Source organism: Hesperophylax consimilis, chromosome 6 (genome assembly GCF_061612785.1).
Source record: "Hesperophylax consimilis isolate HC1 chromosome 6, BYU_Hcon_1.0, whole genome shotgun sequence".
Classification (NCBI taxonomy): domain Eukaryota; kingdom Metazoa; phylum Arthropoda; class Insecta; order Trichoptera; family Limnephilidae; genus Hesperophylax; species Hesperophylax consimilis.
The window spans coordinates 32974039-33000564 of record NC_142841.1 but is presented as its reverse complement, the minus strand read 5'-3'; the positions used below and the strand labels follow the sequence as shown (position 1 = coordinate 33000564).

The 26526-nt window shown below is 32.6% G+C and overlaps 1 protein-coding gene across 7 annotated transcripts in view; it reads right to left on the bottom strand.

Moving 5' to 3' along the window:
• Positions 1-23757, bottom strand: part of LOC149423230 (acetylcholine receptor subunit alpha-like) — a 502266-nt gene extending 478509 nt beyond the window's left edge. For all 7 annotated transcript variants that reach the window (XM_089632590.1, XM_089632595.1, XM_089632592.1 and 4 more), the window contains exon 1: positions 23218-23757. In XM_089632590.1, coding sequence (XP_089488716.1) covers positions 23218-23493 — 276 coding nt within the window. In that variant the 5' untranslated portion in view covers positions 23494-23757. The remainder of the gene's footprint in view (positions 1-23217) is intronic.
• Positions 23758-26526: the final 2769 nt, after the last annotated feature.

Below are 26526 nucleotides of genomic sequence, written 5' to 3'. Positions count from 1 at the left end.
AAATTGGATTGAAAGGTTTCAGGAAGTATAAATTGCCATCTTCGTCAGAGGAAAGCGAAATGGAAGGGAGCAATAGCGTGTTTCAGGTTGATTTTGAAGAAATATTTGTATTACTTGTAAAAAATAGAAGGAAGGAAATTTCGTTTGACGCACACCGCCGTGCTATAATATTTATTTAGTATATCTTTTGCAATGAAGCACCTGGTTCATTCTTTTAAGGGGTGATGTTTTATTTTATCTTCATCACCTTTTTCAAATTTATTTACGCCTTAGTGGGCTTTTACTTGAAAATCAATTTGTATAGTTAATTATTTGTCGTACGTAGAAAAAATGGTAAAGCAAGAACTGATTTATAAAATAAGCATGAGTTACGCACGTGTGAAATACTATTAAATAAAACTCACTTCCTTAAATTGTAAAATTAGCAAATTAAATTAAAATCGTGTAAAATATTATATAATTTACAAAATTAAATGCATTAAAAATAGATGACCATGGAAATAAACTCATACGTTTCAGAAAAGAAATTATGAAGATTTCGTTAAGTCACTAAAACGGTATTTTTAAACAGGTCTACAACATTCTCAATTCGATATTAATTATGCAGTCGATATATAGGTGTGTGAGCCTAATAATTTTTTTTTAAATTGTCACAGATAAAACTAGTATTTTGTCTCGTACTTTTGACGTTTGGCGTATATAAGTATGTACCTTCGGCGAGACTAAGAATAAGTATGTCGACCAATGTATGTACTTTCGACGGAGATTGCGAGCGGCTTGGATTGGAGAATCGATACCCTGGTCGGTACATATTATTTTATTTTGGCGAGAATTTCAGGGCTTTCATTACCATCAGTATGGGAATAGGTCAGTTTAGTTAAGGACCTCCTCGTTCTCTAGAAGTTTCTTTATTTCATTAAAAATATAATTTTCACATACGAAACCGTACAAAAATAGAGAAGTATCATAATTATAAGTTTCAAATACAAAACATTACATAAATAAAAAAGGGAGGTTAAGCAGAACAAGCGATAAAAAACAAAAAAGAAACAGACAGGGATATACATACAGGCATAGCACAGAGCCAAGGTAAAAATTTATAAGAAGTTACTTACCCACTAATACATTGGTAAAAATAGATTATGCTCGATTATAAATACAGGGGATAGAATGTTTTTAAAAAATATGTGCTTTTTTATACATATCTGGAAGAGAGTTATAGAGTGTGTAGGAAATATAGTTAAGAGATTTTATTCAATATTTCGTAGTGTTTCGTAGATCTTATTGTTATTCTGAGTATTGTGGTTGTGGATATCTTGATTTTAAAGTAGCTTGATGTTAGTTTATAAATTAGCATTTTCGAAATGAACGTGCGTAAGGAAAGGAAGGATTTTTTTCTTCTTAGAGCACTAAGGGCGCTAAAAAGCTAAAACTGGCGACGGTACAAAATACTGCACATACGTGCTGAATTAGAAAACTTTGATGTCTATTGTGGTATTAAAACTTCCAACAATATAACTAGCAGTCGTGAGCTGACATTTTAATCATAAATTTGTAGGGTTTAATCTGTGGCAACCACATACAAACGCCGTGGTAATGAGTCAAGTTTTTCACTGTTCCGATCAAAGATATTAGAAGAACGAGATGTGCTATGAGCAGTTCATACTGTGTGGAATTGTTTTGCCCAGTGTCGCCGGTTTTGTTCACCAATACTACGGCACGCCTTCGCTTACGCTAAGGTATCCGCACTAATACATAGAACAGATTTCTGTGCGTACACGTCCCGATAGCATTCAAAGTACCCTAATTAGGTAGTACTCCGCCTACGGTCCGGCGGCCAACATAGCATATCTCGTTCTTCTAATATCTTTGGTTCCGATGTTATGCGCCGCGTTAAATGTAAACCGCGTTATAAGTAAGGGGATTAGGTTAAATGGACTATTTGTTATAAAATGTTGGACTGTGTACTTGTGTAGTCCATTCATAAATAACATTTTTCAAAATATGTTTATAGCATCGTTATTCTCCATATTTTTTTAACTTCAAATCCATATTGGTGACCGAAGTTGTTGTGCGAAGGTTTCCTAATATATATATATATATATATATATATTAGTATTACACTTTTATGATTTAATTAAGTTGAGGTTATAAAAGGGTCTTTCTGCATAATAAATAGATTATTATAACATGTCATAATTATCTCAATTAATATAATTGTGTAAGTAATCCTTGTTGTCGCTTGGAAAATTTTTTTAAAGTATGAACATGATTTGCACACAGCAAGTTTGAACATGATTTTGACTGAATGGGTATTTACAGTAATTTATATATTATATAACTTACTGTAATTACGGTAAGTTATATAGTGTATAACTTACTGTAATTCCTTAATAATGAGTACATTATTAAGAAATGTGTGTAAGAATAATGTAATAGCTTTTACAGACCTCATTGGGTTTCCTCTTCTGATTCTATTGATTATCCAGATGTCTTTATATTGTTTTCATAAGTTAAAAATTGAATATCACTCTGTTCTCTCAGCCATGTTTAAACTTTAGTTTTTATTTGATTTGATAGGGCGCTATATAGTTTCGCACAGTGAAATTTAATATTTCTATGTCCAAGAGATGAATTTAAATTGGAAATAACCAGTTGGTATAGTTTGGCTTATTGCCCTGGTTGAGTGCTTATGATATGTATATATATATATATATATACATATATGGATAAAAAACTTTTAACTTAACGTTTAAATTCTGTATGGTAGTCTTACACGAAATATATATATTTCCATTGTTGAAGATTATCTCAGTATCACCCTCGTGTAAGACCACCATACAGAATTTAAACGTTAAGTCAAAAGTTTTTTTATCCAGGTATTTCTCCACATTCTTCCCCATCTCCTTCCCACCCCACCCCCCTTCTTTCTGCCTCACAACATACCCCAATTTGAGAAGACATAGTCCTACTGGCTCCAGACGGTTGGGAGCAGTTAGGACTCTTGTGCGGTTTCACATAAATTTTATATATTGCTGAAAGTTAATTAAATTGTTTTAATATTAATTGCATAAAAATAGGTTTTTAATCAGACTATTTAGATTAATTGGACTGTGAAACTGTCTGTCAAGAGTCATAATAATAGAAGAGTATGTATGAGACAATGTATGAATGTGAATGAGGCAAGGAGTGTGTCCCAACTGCTCCCAACCATCTGGATTAATCCACCACATTCCGAATTTCTACCGATCAATAACATATTTTTCTTTAAAGTTGAATGATTTCGACATATTTTTTGATACACGCAGTACCTTTAGTAGTAAATTGATTGAAATTGAACACTATTTTCCTATAAAACAACAACTTTACCATACTTCCTTCATACACTATGTACTTTCTCACTTTTCTGCTTAATAACATTTTCGAATTATAGTAGACCATACCCTCTATTCTCTAAAAAATATTTGGAAACATTTGTTAATAGATATTGTGCGCTTTCTCCTATTTTATAATTAAAAATTGTGAATATAATTTACTTCGTAATATTATATTTGTAAAGGTTTATTGTTATTATTTTAATACATGTGAATCTATGAGAAATAGAGAAAAAGGCGATTTCTCAAATTAATGTTTTTTACTGTCATGTTTATTACTATCTGTGTCTGTGTTTTCTCCAATATTTTTTTAAAATAATATCGTAAGTTTTTAAGTTCATAAAAATATATATGTTACTTTAGAAGATAATATCTGTACATTTGTAAAGCCGAAAAGGCGATCTTATGAAATTCCCTCGATAAAAATTGTAAAGTAAGCTCCGAAAATTATTAAAACCACCTTTTTTCTGTTATTTTATATATTATGAAAAAAAATCACAGTGTCTTTAAATACAACTTAAGCATTTGGCTTAGTGGAACTACGGCATCCCCAATCGGTGTATGTTATGAGGCTGAATGTATTAGCGAGAGAAATACGATGGGGATATGAAGGTGAGTTCTGGCTATTCAGATATAGTCACCAAACACCGTTAAAGCCATTTCAAACAACGTCAATGGTAGTCTCTCATCAGTGCAATACTGAAAGTGCAATTACTAGTTTTATGAAATCTGCAATAACACACACGGAGAAAAATGACATTTTGCTACTTTATTAAGAATCTCTTCAAATTATATCCGTAAATGCGGTTAAAGACAGGATTGCAGGTATTTCGAATGAATTAACAGGTTTCCTAATAAACTTTTATTAAATTACGAATATATTATCATGATGTCGGAACACGTCTCCATGAAAATACGAACATTTTTGCATTACAACGACAATTCTGTATATCATCGTGATATATTTATGTATTTGTTTTATAATTTTGTACAACTGTTGAAAAAAATGAAATTTATTTGTACATGGTTATTTGGGTGACCGGATAAATCATCAAAATGATAATTCATCATATCTTTAAAAAGTTATATAAAGTCTTGGAAAGTGATGAAACAAAAACTTTATTAACTGGGTTAAGTAGGTTAGGTTAGGTTAGGTTAAAAAAAATTTCATCGTTTTTAATGACTTTATATCACTTTTTAAAAGTGTGTTGAATAGTCACTGTGTTGAGCTAGCATGAAACCCTTAAATTGATGTTTTATTAATAAGGCCTGTCAATTTATCGTGAGAACCGATTTGGTGTTCAATTTTTAATTAGGATATTTGATCAGCCGATCTGAAGTTCCCACTCCTGCAACATGAACAAGTGATGCACCCTGGCCACGGTGATCCGCAATGCGCACCAATAAAGCAGGCCAAACCGGTGCACAGGGGTGGAGCCGAGCCGTTGGCACGCGAACTCCGCCCGTCGGAAATGCACATTTATCAGGTGGTCTTAAAATTCATTAATCGCTGTGTTGTTAATAAACGCGAATAAATCCACCATAGATAAACAAAAACCAACCGTTTGAATTTTCTGTGGAATAGAACTTCGACTCCAGAGAAAAAAAAATGTAGTTTGATCTATACGAAAGGCAATATCCGAATGTGTAGGTAGGTAGGTAGGTACCCTATAAACTCGAAAACTACTGGTTCGATTTTGCTGACAATTTCAAAGCTTGTTCTTATTAGAGCTAGGAGTGTTTAGAATAAATGAATTGTATAACATTACTCCATGAAATTAATGGTAGAAAAATTCGGGGACGCCCCAGAAAGACATGGCACGATCATGTGAAACAACAACTTTAAAATTTTAACTTTACTAGCTTTATTATAAGTGTCAGGAGTGTTTATTTAAAAAATCTTACAATTCATAAACCTTAACTTATTTTCAATATTTTATAATAAGCCATATTTCAAAACTTCCGGTAATTTTTTGGTTTCGGTTGCCTCTTATTGTACCCTTTTAAAATGTCTGCTCAGAAGATTTTCATTTCTGAGCACAAACTGCCTCCTATTTTATATTATGTTCTTGTTTTGTCCTGTCCTGCTGTTATTGTTATTTTAAGTTTTGTCATCACTTTGTATAAACATTATACTAGTGTTATAATATTTGATCTGTATTGGATTAGGCACACTGGATGAATTATTTTAAGAACATGACCACTAATACTGAATTACCGTTTTTAAGTTTGTTGTAGTAAAGCGCACTCGAAGTGAAATGACACTAAACTGCGCTATATAAATGCCATGTTATTATTATTATTATTAGAGGGTAGTTGGAATGGTACAAGATGTCGGGAATGCCCGAGGAAGACTTAACGCATTATCTCTGAACTGAAATGAGATAGAGTCGAATAAAAAAAGATGTAATGTAAGTTTTTTATAGTGACATTGTGGTATATATTAGTGAATGGTATACAAAGTCAGGGACGCCCGAGGAAGACTTAACTCTTATTTCTGCGTTGGAATGAGATATGAATTCGAATTATAGTCGATATAATGTAGTTTTTTAACAGTAAAAATATGGATTTCATTCTATTAGATGAAGTGAAAATATGGATTTCGTTCTATTAGATCAGAGGTTCCCAAAGTGGTCTATATGGACCCCCAGGGGTCGATATCGGCATGCTGAGGGTCTATGTCAGCCAGAAAAAAATTTGGGGGTCCACGAGATTCAAATGGGGGTACATACAAGCGGACCCCCATTTACCTCAAGTTCCGTAAATGACTCAATAGACCTAACACAAATATAATATACTGAGAAATTACTTATTTGGTATTTGTATTTTTATATTTCGTAAAGTTGTTAATTGAGGTTATAAATAGAGTCTACGTTCCTTTTCTTGTCAGAATTAATATATTCAAGCAAAAAATTGCACATTGGAAGCCGCGAATTTTCCTAGTTCCCCAAATTGTTTTTGAAAAACGTCCAGGTTAATAATGACGTTCAACAATTAAATGCACTTCACACAGACTTCAAAACTAAGTTTAAGAACATTTTGACTATGGAAATGCAACGTTGAAGAATCGGATACCATGTGAAAAGAAGAACTGACCGGAATAAGCACTGACAAAGAACTTAGCGGGCAGTTCTGTAGGGCTAGCTACAGAAAGAAATTCCCGTTGCTTATCCTGCTTCATTTTCATTTGGTGTAATAACTCACAAGGGTGCCCCTGTCTGCACAATGTAAAGACAGGCAAGGGAAGGGAATATTTTTACTAAAAAAATAAATGATTATCACATGGGACGTTAATAGTTTTAGTAAAATTCAATATTCGGCAGGCAGAGGGTCTACGGAAAAAAAACAATTTGGCAAGTGGTCTACGGGGCAAAAAAGTTTGGGAACCTCTGTATTAGATGAAGTAAAAATATGGATTTCATTCTATTAGATGAAGTGAAAATATGGATTTCGTTCTATTGAATGAAGTAAAAATATGGATTTCATTATATTAAATGGAGTAAAAATATGGATTTCATTCTATTATATGAAGGAAATGGTAGAAAAGACACCAGTAAAATTATTAATTGTGGTAAAATTAGGCGCACGCAATGAATGAAGAAAGCAGTGTAACGACAATATATGACTTGGATGTGAATAGTTGAAGAAGTCGAGGACGATCAAGTGAAACAAATACTTATTATAATACAATAATAGTATTTCCACTTTTATAATGCATCCAGTTGAGAGGTACCTATACTAGAATTCACAAGCCCAAAATATTACCACAAGTCATCTAGTAAGATATAATTTTATTTTTTTTAAATGGCAATGCGTAGGTACGGTTTTATTGTACATGTTTTATTATTTTAGGATATTTGTTTTGTAATATCACCCATTTTGTTCTTTAATTCATATCTTATTTTTGTTGGTGAAAATTTTTTTATTTCCCCCATTTTTTTTTTCATTTTGTTGATTGTTAAATGCTTTTATTAACTGGAATATGTGGTGTCTTTGTCCAAAGCTTGAACTCACTGACGAAGTTTTTTTATGTGTTGTATGTACGCTCGTCTAACTGGTCCACTAATACTTGTTTGTGATTATAGATTTTTTAAAATCATAACTTGATACACATCTTCTGTCATTGAACACTAACAAGACATACTATATACATTTCTCAATTAACAAACTACAAACACTCCCTAACACTAAAATAATTATTCACAATAACAAATGTTATAAAAACATATGTATCCAAGGCTGTTCAATATTGAACTCAGTATCAGAAATTAAATATCTCGGAGTGATAATAGAACAATGAAGTGGAAAAGACATATCTGTGAATTAGTTAAGCATATCAGAAAGTGTGTATACATATTCATAAGATTAAGAAATATTTTAAAAAGAAATAACCTAAAAAGAGTATACTACGCACTAATCCAGTCGTTAATTCAATACGGAATTATTGGATGGGGGGGTCATACAATAAGATTCTAACCCCGATCAAAGTGGTCCAGAAGCTAATCCTCAAAGTAATCCTCAAGAAACCCTCCACGTATCCAACAGAAACGCTATTTACAGATTTCGGGGTGCCCCGAGTAGAAGATATATTCAAGAAAAATTCAATTATCCAAATTTATAAAGATAATATAATCAAAAAATTTGAAACCCACTTATCTAAAAGATATCAATACAATATCAAAATTCCAAAATGTAATACCAAACAAATGCAAAATAACTATAAATATTTAGGAATAAGGTATTTCAACAATCTTCCGATTGAAATAAAGAAATTAAAGGATATTAACATACTTAAACTAAAACTGAAGTTACTCTTTCAGAAATAATTTACTAAATAATTGCATGTTTTTTTTCATTCATTGATATTTATTATCAGTCTATATTCATCTCCACTGTATTTATATTTTGTCTCTTTATATATTGTTCCTATCATATATATACTTACTTATAGCATAATGATATTCTATTTTTCTTATAATTAGTGTAACTCTCTCACCAAGCACAAGAACCAGTTTCTTCATTGGTGAGATTGCGAACATAAATATATTTTGTAATGTAAATATATTTTTTATGTACTCATATTATACCTGTACCCACTTATATATATAAATATAATAAAAAAATTTAAAAAAAATAAATAGCTGACTTGCTTAACTTCACAGTGCCCTTGAGGTGATTTTGCACAAAAACGGCGCTATAAAAATCATCCAAATATTATTTATTATTATTAACTGCTATGTTTTTTTACACTAACCACACACAGGAGTTTTACATCTTTTGGCATGTTCTTTTTTAAGGATAGGAAGGAGAGGAAGTTCTGGGAAGGAAATGGATATTAGGGTTGGGTAGGAATCTAGGGATCAATGTGTCAGGAGTGACAGACATTTGAATATATCCCTCCCACTGCGGCGCAAGGCGCTGGGTCGAGCGACCAGTTGAAGAGGTCAAGGGGTCTCCTTAAACCAGCCTCTTCCGATCTAGCACGCCATGCAGTTGACGGGCAGGTGCATACTGAACACACCCCACCCGATGAACCCGGGCACCCCTGCTAAATCACCAAACTTAGCAAACGACTAGGTGTGATCTACGGCAAAGGTGTTTTTTATGTAATAAATATTTCCCGGTACCCAAACCCGCATCCCAAATTATAATTTGTAAATATCATATTTACATCGTTTACGCACTAATCTAACAGGTAATATCTTGTTTAAATATTTTAACTACTACTGTCAAATACCCTAATATTATAGCTTATTTAAATAATATAACTACAGGGTTTTCCAATAAGAGGTGTTATTTTGATATTCAATCGTAAAAGATCAATGGTTTCGTTGCTTGTGTGGCACGTAGCGCCGTCTTGTTGAAAATAAACGTTGTCCAGATCAATACCATCCGATTTCGGCCATAAAAAATCATTAATCATCTCTCGATAGCGCAATCCATTCACCGTAACTGTTGCTCCAGCCTCATTTTCGAAAAAGTAAGATCCAATGACTCCGCCGGACCATAAACCGCACCAAACATTCACACGTTTAGGATAGAAAGGCTTTTCAACAATAACTCTTGGGTTTTCCGAGCCCCAGATGCGACAATTTTGCTTGTTGACGAAGCCACTGAGGTGGAAATGGGACTCATCACTCAAGATGATTTGCATTTGATTCACACGAGTGAATTTTAATAATTTCAATGCGTTGTTGAAGCGTGTATCGTTACATTTTTTTTATTAATGGTGTAGTTTCTACTTGTCAAATGTCAAAAAATGACAGCTTCAAAAGTAACATCTACCGAAATAGCGGGCTATTCGAAATAACACCTATTATTAGAAAACCCTGTACTACTGTCAAATACCCCAATATAATACGATATGGTATTTGATACTACAATGAAAATAGCTTATTTAAATAATATAACTAAATACTGCCAATGGCTAGGAAATAACATTATTATTTGATCGGTTCCAATTCCTCTCTAATGCTTGTTTACAACTACTCTTTGTTTTAACGATGGCTAGAACTCAGTCACTTTAAGGTCGCGGTATTTAAATAGTTTTTTATCAAATTACACTAACAGGACGCGTGTATTTTAAATACACTGGGGAGGAATTTTTTGACCGGAACGCGGTGAAAAAAGGTTTGAGTGGCATTTAATCTTTTTACGGTATCCCATGGGAAAACAGCCTTTCCACGTTTAACCATTTTCACGAAAACGAAATTTTTGTGTTTATATGTATTGTGTTTACAACTGAGAGGTTGACGGGTCAGATGTTTCGACTATAATCATCTCTCTTTTCATAAGATGAAGCTTGCAAGCGTATATATATATTTTTCAGAACTTTTGAAGGTAGACGGCCACCGTGGTCGAGAGGCAAGGCTCCCGACTAGCAATTCGAAGGTCGCGGGTTCTAACCCCGGCGTGCGCAAGCAAACTTTATATGATTAATTTTTATGACAATTTATTAATTTAAAATAATATATAGTATAATTTCGGCACGTTCCAGAGTTGAAGATACTCTGAGTATCGCACACCATTCAGAACTGAAACGTTGCTTGAAATAGCTTTAGCAGTGTTTAGTGTCCAAATCTGAATAGCCAAGTACTTCCCCACCTTCCTCTACCCTTCTCCTTTCCCTCCCCAAAACCTTCAGCCTCACAACATACCCTAATTGGGGATGCCATAGTCTCCCTTGCTCCAGAAGATTGGGAGCAATTGCGATATTCATATAAAAATTATAAAAATGTCTGAAACTAGCAAAAATAGATAAACAGATGACGCGTATTTACAATCCGTCAGAAACGGTGGAAAGCATTTCCCCAACGTGTTATGCATTGAGCAGTATGTTATGTACGAGAATCAGCTTATTTTAAAATGTACAATTAAAGGTTTATTTAAATATTCGTTTGAAGCAATAACTATACTTATTTTTGGCACATCAAAATATTGATTTATATTTTCATTGTCTTTTAAACACGTTTTGTAAACGTATCAAAACAGCACAAATTTCCAAAGCGGGTTTTGCAACTCCACTACTCAAATATCAGTTCATGTTACTTCGGTAACTCTTTTAAAAAACATGTAAGTACTAATTACACAGAAGGCATGTCTTTTATACTCTTTGTTGTTATCCGTGTCAACGAGTTGCGAATTATTCTCGATCTAGAGAAATTATTTTTGATTAGTTATGTTATTTTTTTATTTGGTACAATATTTTTTACATTTCAAAGTTTTCAAGTAATGTTGGCCTCACTGGGTGGCTTGCCCGTGCTGAGGCCTTCATTTCATAATATGAAAATATAATCTACATAATACATTTAAAGAGAAAATAATACATTTAAAATAAAATCTTGTGTGTTTATATTGGTTTTGTGTGTTACCTGTAGGTTTTATTTTTATTTTATGCCATGACATTTTGGTAATATTGTCTTTTTTGTTCTTTAATCCATTTTGTAATTTTGTGTGTGAATTTATTTTTATTTTCCTCAATTTTAATTTCAAGTTTTACACTGTTGAATGCTTTTATAGCATGATATTGGTAGTGTCTTTGTCCAAAGCTTGAATTTATTGTCGGAGTTTTTATGTTTTCTTTGTACCCTTGTCTAACTGATCTGTTAGTGATATTTTGTGTATGTTGAAATTTATTTTTTTTGTCAAAAATGTAGTTTAGTAGTGTTTTAACGTATAATTGGCGTATATCTAGTGCGTCACAGCTGTTGAATATTTGGTCTGTATCAGTCAGTCTATGTTTTTTTAGTATTACCTTTAAGATCGTTTTCTGTTTTTTTTTTTTTTTTTATTGGAACGTAACCGTGAAAAATATATACATTTTCTGAATTATCCCAAACTATTAAAACAAATTCTAAATCACGAGTCATAAAAACTTCTCCAGAAGTAATTAAGAATTCGCTCGCGCTCAAAAGCAACGAGAATGGAGATATTTAATAAACCCTTTCGACTTTACAAAATGATCTCGGCGGATGTTTCAGGGAGGGATCTTACATCTGCAAATGAGTACATAATTAATCCAAACCAGTGCCGTCTCGGGGCTTGTGTGGTATTCCATATTAATCCTTTACTTCTCCAAACAGCTTCCAGTATTATTTGTTATCATAGTTCATAGTAATCGGTGAGTTACAGAGAACTTAATCTCACATATATCAACGGGGAAATATTATGGATAGTGGAAATGCCTGAGACATAATAAATGCTTGAATTTGAATTAGGAACAAATAATTATATTCCAAACTCGTTTCAGTTCCAACAAAACTGAAACGCCCGAGACATAATGTATGATTGAATTTGAGTTTGGAATATAATTGTCTGGAAAAATCTACAATTGTTTTACGTTAGCTACGCTAGCAGGAAAAGGGTATGAGGGGTGGATAGGAATCTGGAGGTCAGTGTGTCCAGGAGTTACGGATGTTTAAATTCATTCCTCCCACTGCGGTGTAAGGTAAGAGAGTCCTGCTGCAGGGGTGAAAAGATCTCCTTCAACCAGTCTCTCTAAATACGAGAAATCTCTAAGACTTAAGACAATCCTCATCCCATGAACCCGTGCACCCCTGTTAAGACACCAAACGTAGTTTACCACTTGGGTGATCTATGGCAGAGATGTTGGTTATCCAATGAACGGTTCCCGGGGCGGCAGTACTTATACCCGCCTAGCAAATTTTGTTTTAGCCGAAGAATTTTCGTGAAAATGACCCCAGCAAAGCATGCTCTCTACCCTTAGAAATAATAAAAGTAATTATGCACGTATTTATACACATATTTCTATCTTAAAGATTGTGATTAAAAGTTTCCTATATGTATATCGAAAGGTGCACTAACTTGAAAATGATGGTGCACTAACTTGAGGCTCATAAAAATCTGTGTAGTTGGCCTATAAATCCATCAGAATAATTAAGCAACTTTCATAAAGGAACTTGAATAAAAAATATTATAGCTTAAAAAACGTATAACAACGAACGCTGAATTAATATATCGTCATTTAAAAGGGTTTAAAACCCTTAGAGCCGTCTATTAAGAATGCGGGCAATTTTGTCCCAAGTTTTTTCTGCGTATAGATACTCGCAAACGGGTCACTACTGCGGTTTTTACAAATTATTTCAAAAGAATTCATATTTTTTGGAAATCATGCAAAATATTTAAATTTTGTGCTCATACCGAGTGGGATTGACCATAACGTTAACCGACAAAACCGAGGCATACCGCGTCATATTTCGATGGCTCTGGCGGGCTTTGAAAAATGAAAACTTTGAAATTATTTTGACTATGAAACAGACATTTGTAAAAAAAATATTGGTATTTGAGTTAAAAGGTGAACATTAACAACCAAAAAAATTGACTGAAATTCCTTATTATAATTTCCTTTGAACGTAAATCCGGATCTCCCACTAGTTCCGATGGAAAACCAAATTCACAATGAAAAGAAGTATTTTGAATTAAAAAATATATTATATATATTACAGTAATTTCTTTGTCAAAAGAGACACTGTCATGCTACCTATTGTGCATTTCAGAGAACACTAAAATTGTTGGTGTCGAGGTATTCAAAAAAATGTGTAATATATAATTTTGAATAAATACGACAACCAAAAAATAAGTATTGTGGTTCTCAAAAACCTACTATTGTGAACAAAAATATATGTTTTGTGGGTTTTTTTAACGGTGTATCATAATGTTATATGCGACGCTCGCGTATTCCAAGTATTTATAGATGGTGTTAGTTAAATTATTTTATTAAAATACGCCTTTTGCAAGGTATTGCTTTAGAGTATAAAGACAAATTATTTGTTTGCTACCGTACATACGCAATATAAATATGATAATATTTTTTCTGTAAATAACACAATTAAAAATACAATATTGGTTTGAATCATCGGTAAAATACTATATTTTAATGCCTTTCTCGAAAGAATTGAGTTTTCAAACGAACAAAACTATTTATTCATATTGCGTATGTACGGGCTCAAAAAAATTATTTGTCTTAATATTGTAGAGCGATTCCTTGCAAAAGAGTATTTTATTAAAAAAAAAAACGCCATCTACCTACACCTAGACTATACCAGTGTCGCGTTTAACCTTAAGTACACAGTAAATCCTTTTACATCACTGTGTATTCCTATATTTTTTTAATATTTTGTAGAATCTACGAGCAATCAACTAGTTTAATGAATATTCATTTTGGTTAACGCTCCGAATGTCAAAGGTGGACAGTGCAATTTTAACGAAAGGTCGTGTGAATAATCTTTTGGCAGATTGTGTTTAGAGAGCTGATCTGCGTACATATTTTCTGTTCCTAACGGTTGGACAATCTTCCGAGTATTGTTAGCCGTATTTTTAACTAATAGTTTTAGCTATACAACATACACTTTATAATCACAGTATTGAGGAAGATGAGCCCATTTAAAAAACGGTATTAAGATTTCCGTATTTACGCATTTTCCATTACTATAAAAGTGTTTACATTAAAGAGGAATTATTGCGGGATAGCATTGTGGACGCAACACCGCCCATGGCTATATTATGACATTGGGCTCTGAGTCCTTTAGATACAGAGTCAACCCTACTAAGCCCCTACTCATTAATCACTTCGCAAGTTTTTCTCTGACCCCGAATACACATTATACATTTTCTTTAGATCTTAATTCAGATTATGTTACTTATTTAAAGGGCCGCAGAAAAAAAACCATAGAGGTTTGTACACAACATAAAACGTAAGCTGTATATACCTGTAGTTATGTTCTGTATTCTTTGTATAAATAAATAACTACGAAATTTGTCTGAAGCGGTTTTTAATAATACATCCGAAAATAATAAATAAACGTAGAAAATACAACAAAATGATTTACGAAAGGAAGGTTCGAGAATGTTCCGAAACGCGTCACTTAGGCAAAATAATTCGATCTCGATGTCGCGGTTGCTGGTACTGTACTAACCATTTTGTTCACGTTGTCGCTTATCTAGATGGAAAATAAAACATTCTCGAACATTTCAGTTGCTACAGAAACAAATATTAAAAAAATAAAAGAAAATCCAAGAAGCTTGTTTGGAAACTTCTAAAATAACGTTCGAGTCAAGTAGTGGCGTACCACTACATAACCAATGTTTATGATAATTTTTTAGATACTTGTGTATGTGAATAATAAATAAAAACACAAACTAACTTTAAAACAATTTAATTTAAATACTAAATAACTAATAAACACACCGCTACGCAGGAGTAGACAGAGCAACTCTGTCTTGGCGAAAATACATAATTGAAATAAGAAGAAAAATTATTTGTTCAGGTAGGTACGTGTAACATTTCACTCTGAAGAAGCCACACACTACGAACATCAGCAAATAATTGGATTATTTATACTACCTAATGTCCATGTTTTTTGAAGAACGTTGTCTAAAATAGATTAGAATGTATTTATAAGTTTGTATAAACAGAAGAGTCAAAACATTTGATCTGTTCTACGGTGTAGAATTCTTACGTGATTTTAATCGTTGCGGCGAAATGCGAAAAAAATTATTTTATTCACTGCAGTAGACACTGGTTGTATTGCTAATAAATGCTGTATTGTTTTGATATTTGATAACATTTTCACGATGTTTCACAGCGCTTAAAGCGTATTTTGGCCATTTTACATTTTTCCAGCCTAGCGATTACTTTGTCCAACTTATCACAGCTCGTCAAGGTTCGACCATTCTGATAATTTTTATAAAAAGAAATCAAATCAAATAGAACTAAACCGTAAGTATCCTGGGATTGGTTGGCAATAAACTTTAAATCCAACCAAAATGGATTTCTACCTTAATAATATTTGTTACAAATTATTTATAGAGTCGTCTAAAAATGTTATGCAATTTGAGATGCGATAATAATCCTCTGGACTCGCAATAAACTACATGTAATCAACATTGCACCTCTTTATTTGATTACATGTAGTTTATTGATTACAATTTATGCTGCCTCTAATTGGTAAAATGATGAATATTAAATCTCGGGGGAGGGGATTTGTCACCGCAATTCGATGGGGGTTTAAACCCCGAAACCCTCCCCCCACCATGTATTTGTATATACCTCTGTTTAATTAAGCTAACTATATTTCCGAGTCATTTTTGAAGTACCTGTAGGAATCCTTATCTTGTTTAAACTTATTGGGTGATATCAGTACCTATCATATTGGATAAACGCATTAGGTGGAACTGCTTTTTATGTGATCTATCACCAGTTTCGATGAACGGTTCGATGTTTCAGTGCATCTGTTAGAATTCACTTTAGATTGATCTTGCAACAGTTAGAACTGTATTCAGTTCGAGGGTGCATCATTTTTTTTTACAGTGCTTACAAATGTTCTCAATGACATTTTTTAGAAAACAATAATTTGCTAATTACTCGTGTACTTGAAGTACCCCCACGTTTGAACAATTAGAAATGTGTGTGAGCAAGCATGTTGTTTCTGGCTCTGGGGGGTGATATTTGCCTGTCTGCTCTATCCCTATTTGCATGCATTATTACTAAGCCACATAGCTGCAGGACTTAAATCATTTCACGTGATATAACTGTGCTTAGATACTCGTGTGAAAATTGTTGTATCATGGTTGTGAGCACATTAACATTGCACAATAAATTTGTTGCTACCGTTCGTTCGACGTTTAAAGTCCTGTTTCCACTCAGAGTAACGCAAATTATTGTCATTTTATTGAAAGACAAATTTTTATATTTATTCTTTATTAAAATAATTAATCAATTCACAGAGTATAATCATTAATCTTAACTAAAATAATTCGTAAAATTAGTGTTCACTGCTTTTGATTTTTTTTATGTTCTTCTTCTATAGAAGCTTGCGCTTGTGTCTAGAAGAGCGGTGAGCATCAAGATGAAGAATATTTAGTGTTTGTAATTTTAATTTAAGGAATTATGAATATTAAAATTTATAATTAATTAAAAGATATTTATTTTTCGGAATAACTTTATTGAATAAAACCTCAAATTGTAATATTTCATTATTGAAGACAATATTAGCGATTTCTAAACGAAAATCTGAAACAGAAAAATCAGAAAAGGATACGTTCACATCTAGGACGTTCGTCTAGTTTCATCATTTTGGTATTTTTACGTTGAACTTATCTTTACTTACTTTTAATAAGTGTTTATCGTTTTTGATTGTTCTGATATTTTCGGGTAGGCTGTTGAAGTATTTTTTCCCAAGATGTGTAACGATATTGATCAAAAGTGGTGTTACATTTTTGTGTAGGAAATATATGTTTTTGACGAGTACGACTTTCAGTTAAAAAGCTGTGATTTTGTTTTTCTTTCATTATTTGAATTATTATGTTTTTTTGGGCAAGATCACTAAATTTTAGTACTTTAAATTCTTCACAAATTAGTTGTGTTGGATAATCTCTTAGTTTTGTCAATATCATTTTTATAATTAGACGTTGAACAATTTCAACAGGAAGTAGATTTGTTTTATATGCAGCTCCCCAGCTAATAAGTATAAAAGCGTATAGGAGATTTGATTGAATAAATTACGACCATTTTGGTTTTTATTGTCCTTTTTTGGAGGTCAAATAACTGCAAAGAAAACTGAAATGAAAATCATGATAATTACCAAACTGCAAAACTTTTATGTTGTTTTCTGTTTAAACTTTTATTTTCAATGACAGTGTCTATTCCACATGGCAATTACTGATATACTTTATTGTATCGTTATAAATCAAAACTTTGGCATTGCTTGAAACAACTTTAGCCATGTTTCGTAACTAGATCTGAAAATCACACAGAAAATTTAATGATATAAAATATTGCTAATTTATAAAATTCTGGTAAAATTATTCGTACTCTTGTTAAAAATGGGACTGCAGACATTTAACGAATGAATTGACAGATTTTCTAACAAACTATCAGTAAAACTTGAATGTTTTATAAGGATGTCGCAACACGTGTTCATAAAAATTCTAATATTTTCGCATTTCCTTATGACACTTATCATGATAAGCGCAGCTTCATGAACACTGCATATATTCTGAATGTACCAATATTTTACTAGGAAATGGCTTCCCATCACATTTTTAACAGGATTTTACGTATTTACGTACTTGGCATATGTTTCTATGTGAGGACTCATTAGAATATGATTTGAATTAAATCAGCCAAGTTGGTGCGTATTAAAAATTCTTCCAGTTAATTAAAAGCGACAAATTAATATATTAAATTTATATAAATTAAAACAAAATTATAATATTTTCATAGTCAAGGAGGTCTAGCACAGACGATCAATAAAGCCATTGATAAGATATTGAAGAAATCCGTCATCTTTGATCAGTTACCGATATTTGCGAGCACGGTCAGAATATGTTTCCGACAGTCGGCAATGCTGCTGCTTTTTGCGCCACCTCCGAGGTGTCCGATAAGCGGTCAATATACACAACTTCAACCATTCAGGCTAGATTGTGAACAATAATAACTTAAGAAGAGATGAGTTCTTAAGATGTAAGACTTTTCCGGCAATTAATAGAGGCTATATAATATTTAGTGGTAGATATACACTTTGTATTCACCATCTTCTTGTTGAATGCAAACTTCTTGAGGGCACAGCCATGTCTTCTTGGTGACAGATAAAATACTTAATAACTTTTAACCTTCTACTTTGTCAAATCATGCAACTGGGAAAACACTCTACATTTCTAACTATCTAGCCATCACGCCTTTTCCCCGCAGGGGTAGGCAGAGAGGACGGACAGCCAAACAACTCGGTCTTGGCACACATTTCTTGCCTCACTCACATTCATACATCGTCTTATAAATACTCTTATATTATTCTGAATTTTGACATGGCCCGACTCGAGTATGTCTTCCTCGGGCGTCACCGACTTATCTTTATACTTATATTTTATCCTTAAACTTCTTTCTTCACTCATCGCTCTACATGACCAAACCATCTAAGCGTCTCTTTCCTAATCTTACTCATTACGCTTAAATCAGCCTTGCACTCTTAGAAATAAATACATTTAATAACAATCTGGTCGTAAGAGTCGAATCTCTCAAACTTTTAGTAATAAATTATTCTCTCCTTTTGTTGATATGTATAATTCTCCTATGTTTGAGTAAGCCAAAGAAATTAGTAAAGAAAAGTCTGGTGAGAGGTTAGAAAAACTTTTATTAAATTTTAAAAGACGAAGGAAAACTTCGTCAATTATAATAAAATTGAAGTTCTGACAAAGGATTTTTTACATGAGACGTAATACAATGCGGAAATTTAAAACTTGACTCGGGTGCTCGGGATACAGAAGAATTTTAAAACACCCTCATGAAATTATGTACAAAGCGCCCACATTCGCAGAATATTTGAAATTATAACCCGCTTTATATTATTTTATGATACTTCAAAGGATTTAAGATATCTTGCGATAAATTTACCGTATCAAAAAAATAAGTTTTTTTAACATTATTTTTTTTAAAACAAATTTATTCATTCAAAATATGTATTAAATTGTAAAAAAATATTTTTTCTTATAATTACGTACTTTTGTATTACTATTTTCGATTAATCTTTATAACGAATTTGTTTACATTATGAATACCAAAAAATATGCTTTAGATAAATTGAAGGTTTTCCTATCGTTTCCCTTGAGAAGAATACAAATAAAAAAATCAATAACTCAATAAAAAATATTAATGTTAACTACTAAAAAAATATATTTATTAATTGTATGGCGCATTTTTGAAGCTATTTATTTTATGAGCCATACATTAATAGAAATGTATGGCGCATAAAATAAACATCTTCAAAAAATAGCTACGAAATAAATAAAAACTATTTTTGTTGTTGAAATCAAGCATTTCTAGACTCCGTTTGTCATGCGATTTTAATGCCTATTACCTATATTCGTGACGCTATAAGGCATACCAAGAATATATACATCTTCAGCTTGTAGCTCTCTCTTAATGTTTGCTTTGTTTGACATAACTGCGACATAGAGTTTACTTTATTGTAGTGTTACCTCATCAGACCTCAGCCATATTCTGTCAGACAGTTGGAGTATTTCCTCTTTGAAATACAATCCAAATAAATGGAATATTTCTGAGCGTATCAACCAACTAAAAAGTGTTTTTGAAATGTTATTAAATACGCTCTCATATTTTATTATAAGAAATATACACATATTTTTTATAATTAATTTTGAATGCAAACTAAAAAAAAATAAAAATGCCTTTACGATAAATGACTTTATTTTTTTGTAAGTAATATTACTGATAACGCAATATATAAAAAAGTACATATTTAATTAGAAAAATGTATTACAAACGTTATTGTTACCTCATTTTTGGTCCTTTCATATAAAAATAATAAACAAAAAATTCACGAAATCTCGTAAATTTTTTTCAAATTGCCGCATCTTTTTCAAATTGACCACAATTTGAAAAATATAAAGCAAGCATTAAGTGAGAAATCTAAATTACGCCAAGTTAGTGATTCTTATATAATATATGATCTGTGACCAGTGGCGGTTCGTGGTCTTTTTAACAGGGGGTTCAGAAATTCAAGAGAAGATAAACAAATCTAATTAAAATTTACTTACTGTTGTCCTTCGTCAAATAGTCGAATACGGTAGCAGTCACACAACTTAAATAAAGTTAGTGGGAGGGGTACCTACATATTATTGTTTTTAAATCACTTTACCTAGACACAATTATTAGATAATGAGAAAAGTTTTATAGGAATTAAATTGTTTAATGTTTTTATAGCACTCAATGTAGGTATATTGCTAATTATTATTGTTTTTTAGAGAAGAATAATTTCGTAGAATATATAATAGATATTTTAAAACATAAAAAAAAAAACAAATAAAGGTGGCACGAAATAAATTTAAAAATAGGTAGTAGATTTACAAATGCCATAAGCAAACGGTTGGAGAAATGCAGAAACAAGAAAACTAAATATGTACAAAAATGACTACAAAGTTAAATACTATAATATAACATAAAAAAATAACACTTATCTTGCATCCCTATGGTTCAAAGGTTAAACGTCGGCCGCGAAGTTCTCGGGTTTCTTCGGTTACATTCGTCAATGTTCGGAGGTCACGTGGTATCATAACGCGTGTTCGGCGCACACAATTTGTCTTATTTTTGCAAAGAAAGACCAAATTTTGTATATATCACCGTCATAGGGTCTGTACCGGCTAAGATTATTTTGTATGAAGAGTTTGGCGCGGATTTCAACTCGCACAAATTTGGAATGGGTATCGTATTTTTCGGTGGCGCGGGTTTTGAAGGCGAAATTTTAATAGCGTGCTATCTATAATGTGCTTATATTATTATAAAACAAGGATGTTTTATTATCTCATCTTTTTAATGGGGGTTCGCCGCACAAACGCACTTTAGAGAAAACCGCCACTGTCTGTGACTCATTATTCATCAGAAATGTCTTAAAAAAATTACGGCTAAAACGTATAATACTCGCATTATGAATTTTTCTCTAATTTTTCATTTCAACATATATGTCTTATTTGATTGTTATTTTATTACAATAAAAAAATCTTACTTGTTACGGTTTTTAGTAGAAATCAGTTGATTATTACAAATTTCTAAGTATGTTGAAAATTCTGACAAAAATATCTAAGCATGCATGGAGGCCTTTGTTTGCAGAAATGGGCATACCAAATGTTGCGAGCAATTCTGTACTAAAGCCCAAATCTTACGGTTTTTTCCATAGTCGTAAAGTTTTAAGTTGTTGCTTGGTTTTTGTTCTTTCAATGTTGGAAATGAAGGGAAACTAACTACGCTTTTGAAATCATTGTTTTCATCACGATTTAAAATAAATAAGTATCCTGGATAAAATTAATACTTCAACCGTCATTAATTAATACATAAAAATAATCAAACATCCCTAAATAGTATAACATAAAATCGCTATCCGTTTCTGTCTGTCTGTGCGCTCAGTTATACAAAACTACGCAACGTATTTTGATAGAATATTCACTATCACGTAGAGAATTTCATCCAGTAGGTTTACATACGAGTTGTTTGGTATCAAAACTGGTCAGATCCAAAATTTAAAAAAAATAAACTAAGTATTGAACTGTGTTCATTATTAACAAAAGAACAGTTCTTATTTTTCAAAAGCAGTCATATCCGCATATTTTGTAAGAGAAACCGGTTTAAAAAGCGGCTGTGGTATGAAAAATAGTCAAATCCAGCACTTGTTTTGGTGTTTCCTGAAAATTCACCTAAAGTGGAGTTGACCAGTTTTGATACCAATTGACTCATATATGATACAAGCATATTATATGCATAGAAAGTTGGGAAAAGTCGATGTTTTATGATCAAGTCGTAAAAATATATTTTTGTGCACCACATTGCTAAAGCTGGCTAAACCTCATGAGATACATCATAATAATATACTACCGATTTGTATATCTTAATAAGGCCTTCAAAAAAATAAAAAATAAAAATAAGTCAGCTAGTCAACTATAACAAACAATTATTAGTATGGTTGTAGGATCTACACGGGTAAAATGAGAATTGCTAATTTATTAAGCATCTCGTCAAATTATTGCTAATCCGGTTAAAAAGGGATTGCAGGCTGTTCTCTTATAAAAAAAATAGTAAATTACACTCACGGAACACGTATTCATTCACCTACATTTGCCATAATAATATGTTATGACGAAATGCAAAAATGTTAGGTTGTGTTGTTCTGAACACGTGTTCAGATATCGCGATAATATATTCGTATTTTACTAAAAGTTTTTCATGAAACCTATTAAATCATTCGAAAAGCGCCTGCGATCCAGTTTTTAATAAGATTACCAATAATTTGGAGAGATTTGTAATAAAATAGCGATACTCATTTTTTTCCGTGTACCTACATATATTTCAGGGTAACAGGATAAATCATCCGGTGATAATTCATCGCATCTTAAAAGTTATATAAAATCATGGAAAGTTATGAAACAAAAACTCTATTAACTGGGTTAAGTAGGTTAGGTTAGGTTAGGTTAAAAAAAAATTCATCGTTTCTAATGACTTTATATCACTTTTTAAAAGTGTGTTGAATTGTCACTGTGTGGAGTTATCATGGAACCATATTTCAGTTAGTCATAAAAACGAAGGTATTTTTTAACTACCATAATAAATAGGATAGCAGAAAACTGTAGATCATGTATCACAACGGCGAGATAAGTGTGAGAGCGAGATCCACCGTTTACAGCTTTTATCCTCATTAATGGCCACCTACTCACTTACCATCTTGAGGAAACTTCTGCTCCAAACACGGTTCATTGATGCTATAGCACATTGACATTATTTAATAGACAGTTGAAGGAAATAGGTTATTGTTTCTCTTACCACATCGATAAGTTGAGACAGCTTAAGTTTAATGCAAACTCTCAGCACATCTGTGACGTTCACCACCGGCCGCACCAGTTTGTTGTAGTTGCTGAGGAGATCATCGTACAGTCTCTTGGCGTCAGGATTGCCAGCTACAACAGTTTGGACCACGATTGCACACACCAGCCAGGCTCTGAGAGCCATGGCGAATATGCTAAAAGAGTGATCATTGTTTTTTAGCCGGAAACGGGACCGGACAGAATATTTTATCGGCGCGAAGCTGTGTGATTCCATTTTTAGAAGTTCTAGAAACGTTTTACCAGAACTGTCGATTACGTTTCAAACGACCTGATTTTTTTCGAATTTGTCGAGTTCTGACAGTTGATTTATTCCACCAGTTTTAAACTTAAGTTTCGTGAGATTCCTTCCCATTAACGCAATTGCTTTCGAGGAACACAATTATTATTATAATTTTTATATCAAATCACGTTATATTATTAATTTATATCGATAACGGGGTATCTGTTAATTATCTATCGTTAACCGATATTAAACCTATATTTTTGTAACCGCGTTTAATATAATATGTAGCCTAATGTATAAAGTTGTATATCGTACGACTTAGTATTAAGGTTTATTTACATCATTTAGAATTTAGCTTTATTTGTGACGACTTCCCATCGGCAGTAAAAATTAGAAAAATAATAATTTGCACTAAGAGTTACACACACCACACTACGTTAAATCTAGGGTAGATTTTATTTACAGATATATTATTAAAAATATAAATTTCTGTATGAATGGGGCGTTTTTCGCTTTGCCGTTTATTACAAAATAATGAATTTACCGAATTTGAGAAACGAATTTTATATCGATAAATTCATAGACTGACAATAAAAATATGATTGTGTATACATTTTTCCTTTTTACCTATATGTATTTTATCATTATTTTTAAACTTATGTTTGTGCGATTTTGTAGTCTGTGTCATAAGATTATTTATTGATGATACCTCCATCAAAGATATATTTATTTAGTCCATCCCGGTGGATACCCCGAGGTGTTGAGCATGATGAGTGATGAGGGCGAGGAGCGTGCTGGTTGTTATGTAACTGCACTGGGGTCCTCGCGTGGCCCCTGCGAAATCCGCAGCTGACCCCGTTTCTCGTCGTACATACTGGCACTCGCGCTGGTCTACTTTCTATCGCATCTTCCTTATTTCCTTCCTTCCCGTGACTTTCGTTGTCCAATTTAATACAATCTCAGATTATTTTAATTTTAATTTACATCCGCAAATTAAATAAATATATTTATTTTTACACATGTTTTTAAAATAATTGAACCAAACAAACTCGTGTTTTTTGTTAATATTATATTTTTAATGTTTTTTATATCGATTTATAAAAAATATTAATAATTTAATTTTACATTAGATTCACTGTAATTATTACATTTATCCTGCGTTCGAAAGGATCACTCGGCGAAGTTTTTCGTAGTTTCCGTAAAATTATTACGTAACGAATCTCGATAAGTGCATGTAATTATCATTATTTATCTGTCTCCTCGTTTATTAAACTTCGTGACGACCGATTTTTATTAGAGCGATTCGAGCTCAAAAGATAATCGATCGCTGAAAAAAAGTTTGAAAAAAGAACAATCGCAGTTGACGTGAAACTCCAGTGCCATCTGAGAGCGGCTCTCGGAGGCTGCGATTTGCCAATCGAGGTTTTCCGAACCGATTCGGATGCATTCGGCGCCGTTCGGACGGCGTCTGTTCGCGGCAACTGCCACAGCACGACTAAGGGCGCAAATTATTCCCACCCCTTTAGACTTGGACGAGCGCAGTCAAACAACTCGCGGGACCTCTATTCGGGAGAGGACACTATTATTATTTCATCAATTTGAATAATTATACGGCCTACATGTCGGCCTGAATAAAATATAGGGTTAAATTAGTTAACGATAAGGATTTGGGTAATCTCCTTGTTGGTATGAATATTACGGGCGCTATGCAAACGGGTTTTGCAAAAAACTAAGAAAAGATGACCAATGTTGACGGCAAGTGATACTCTGCACAAGGCGATGCACTACGTCGTGTAATATTTAAATTGAGCCGCTATCAATAACAACCCTTACGTAGATGGCGATAAGGTTTAAATTCCCGCTTAACACCATCCGCCTGTTATGATTTATGCAAGAAAAAAACATGGCCAAAAAGTGCCTTTTATTTTATTTTGTGGATGTTCAGGCATAAATATTTAAAAAATTTTCGATCATTTCATAAATAACTTAATTAACCACATTATACAATAAAATCATAACCGAAAATGGGTTCGTAAGTAGGAGATTTTGAACTTTAAAGCAGTTTTCATAGGCCTTTACATTATTTTTTCTGGGATTATAAAAAGACTTGTCTAAAATATACTCGATTATTTCAAAGTCCAAGATGTAGTCTACTCGCAGTATTTAATTAAAGCATCTGAAACATTTCTAGGCGACCAAATTTTCTAACCAAAAACACATGATTTCGTATTACTACGTATGGCATCGCCTTAGGTGGAACTAACAAAGTGATGAATAATAACACTGGTCAACACATTTTTTGTCCCTTTAACGAAAGTAGCCAAATTTGACAGGAAATTTCACGCTAATTTCAGATATGTGATTAGTTTTTTTCTATCACGTCAGGTTTTTATGGGTTTTAAGTTGTACTAAAATGTGTATTAATTCATATTTATTCGTGAGTTGTCATTGATTTTTTTATAATATGGCAACCCTAGGCTCGAATTTCATTTGAATGTCACAAACATGAAAGATAACTATGACAACATGAAGCTGCGGTTAACAAAAATTAAATATGTAAAATACAAATGGAAAATATGTGGTGATCTAAAAGTAATAGGGCTCCTACTAGGACTGCATGTGGGATACACAAAGTATTGTTGTTTTCTGTGCGAGTGGGACAGCAGAGACAGGAAAGACCATGGACTGGCCTATTAGAAAGCACCTTAAAACTGGCACGAAGAATGTTCAACATGCTCCCTTAGTAAAATCTAAAGATATCTTTCTTCCACCCTTACACATTAAATTGGGTTTGATGAATTTTTTTTAAAAGGCTTGTCTTCGGATGGAAATGGCATGATTTACTTAAAGCATGTGATGATTTGAACAATCACTTAAATAAACGAAACGAATGTACTCCAAAAAAATTTTTGTTTAGACTAACGACATAAGATTTATTGACAGGCGGGCCTTGAAGTAAACACGTTCCCACGGGAAGGGAGAAAAGAAGAGATTGCAGGAGGGGCAGTCGGTTTTTGAACTTGG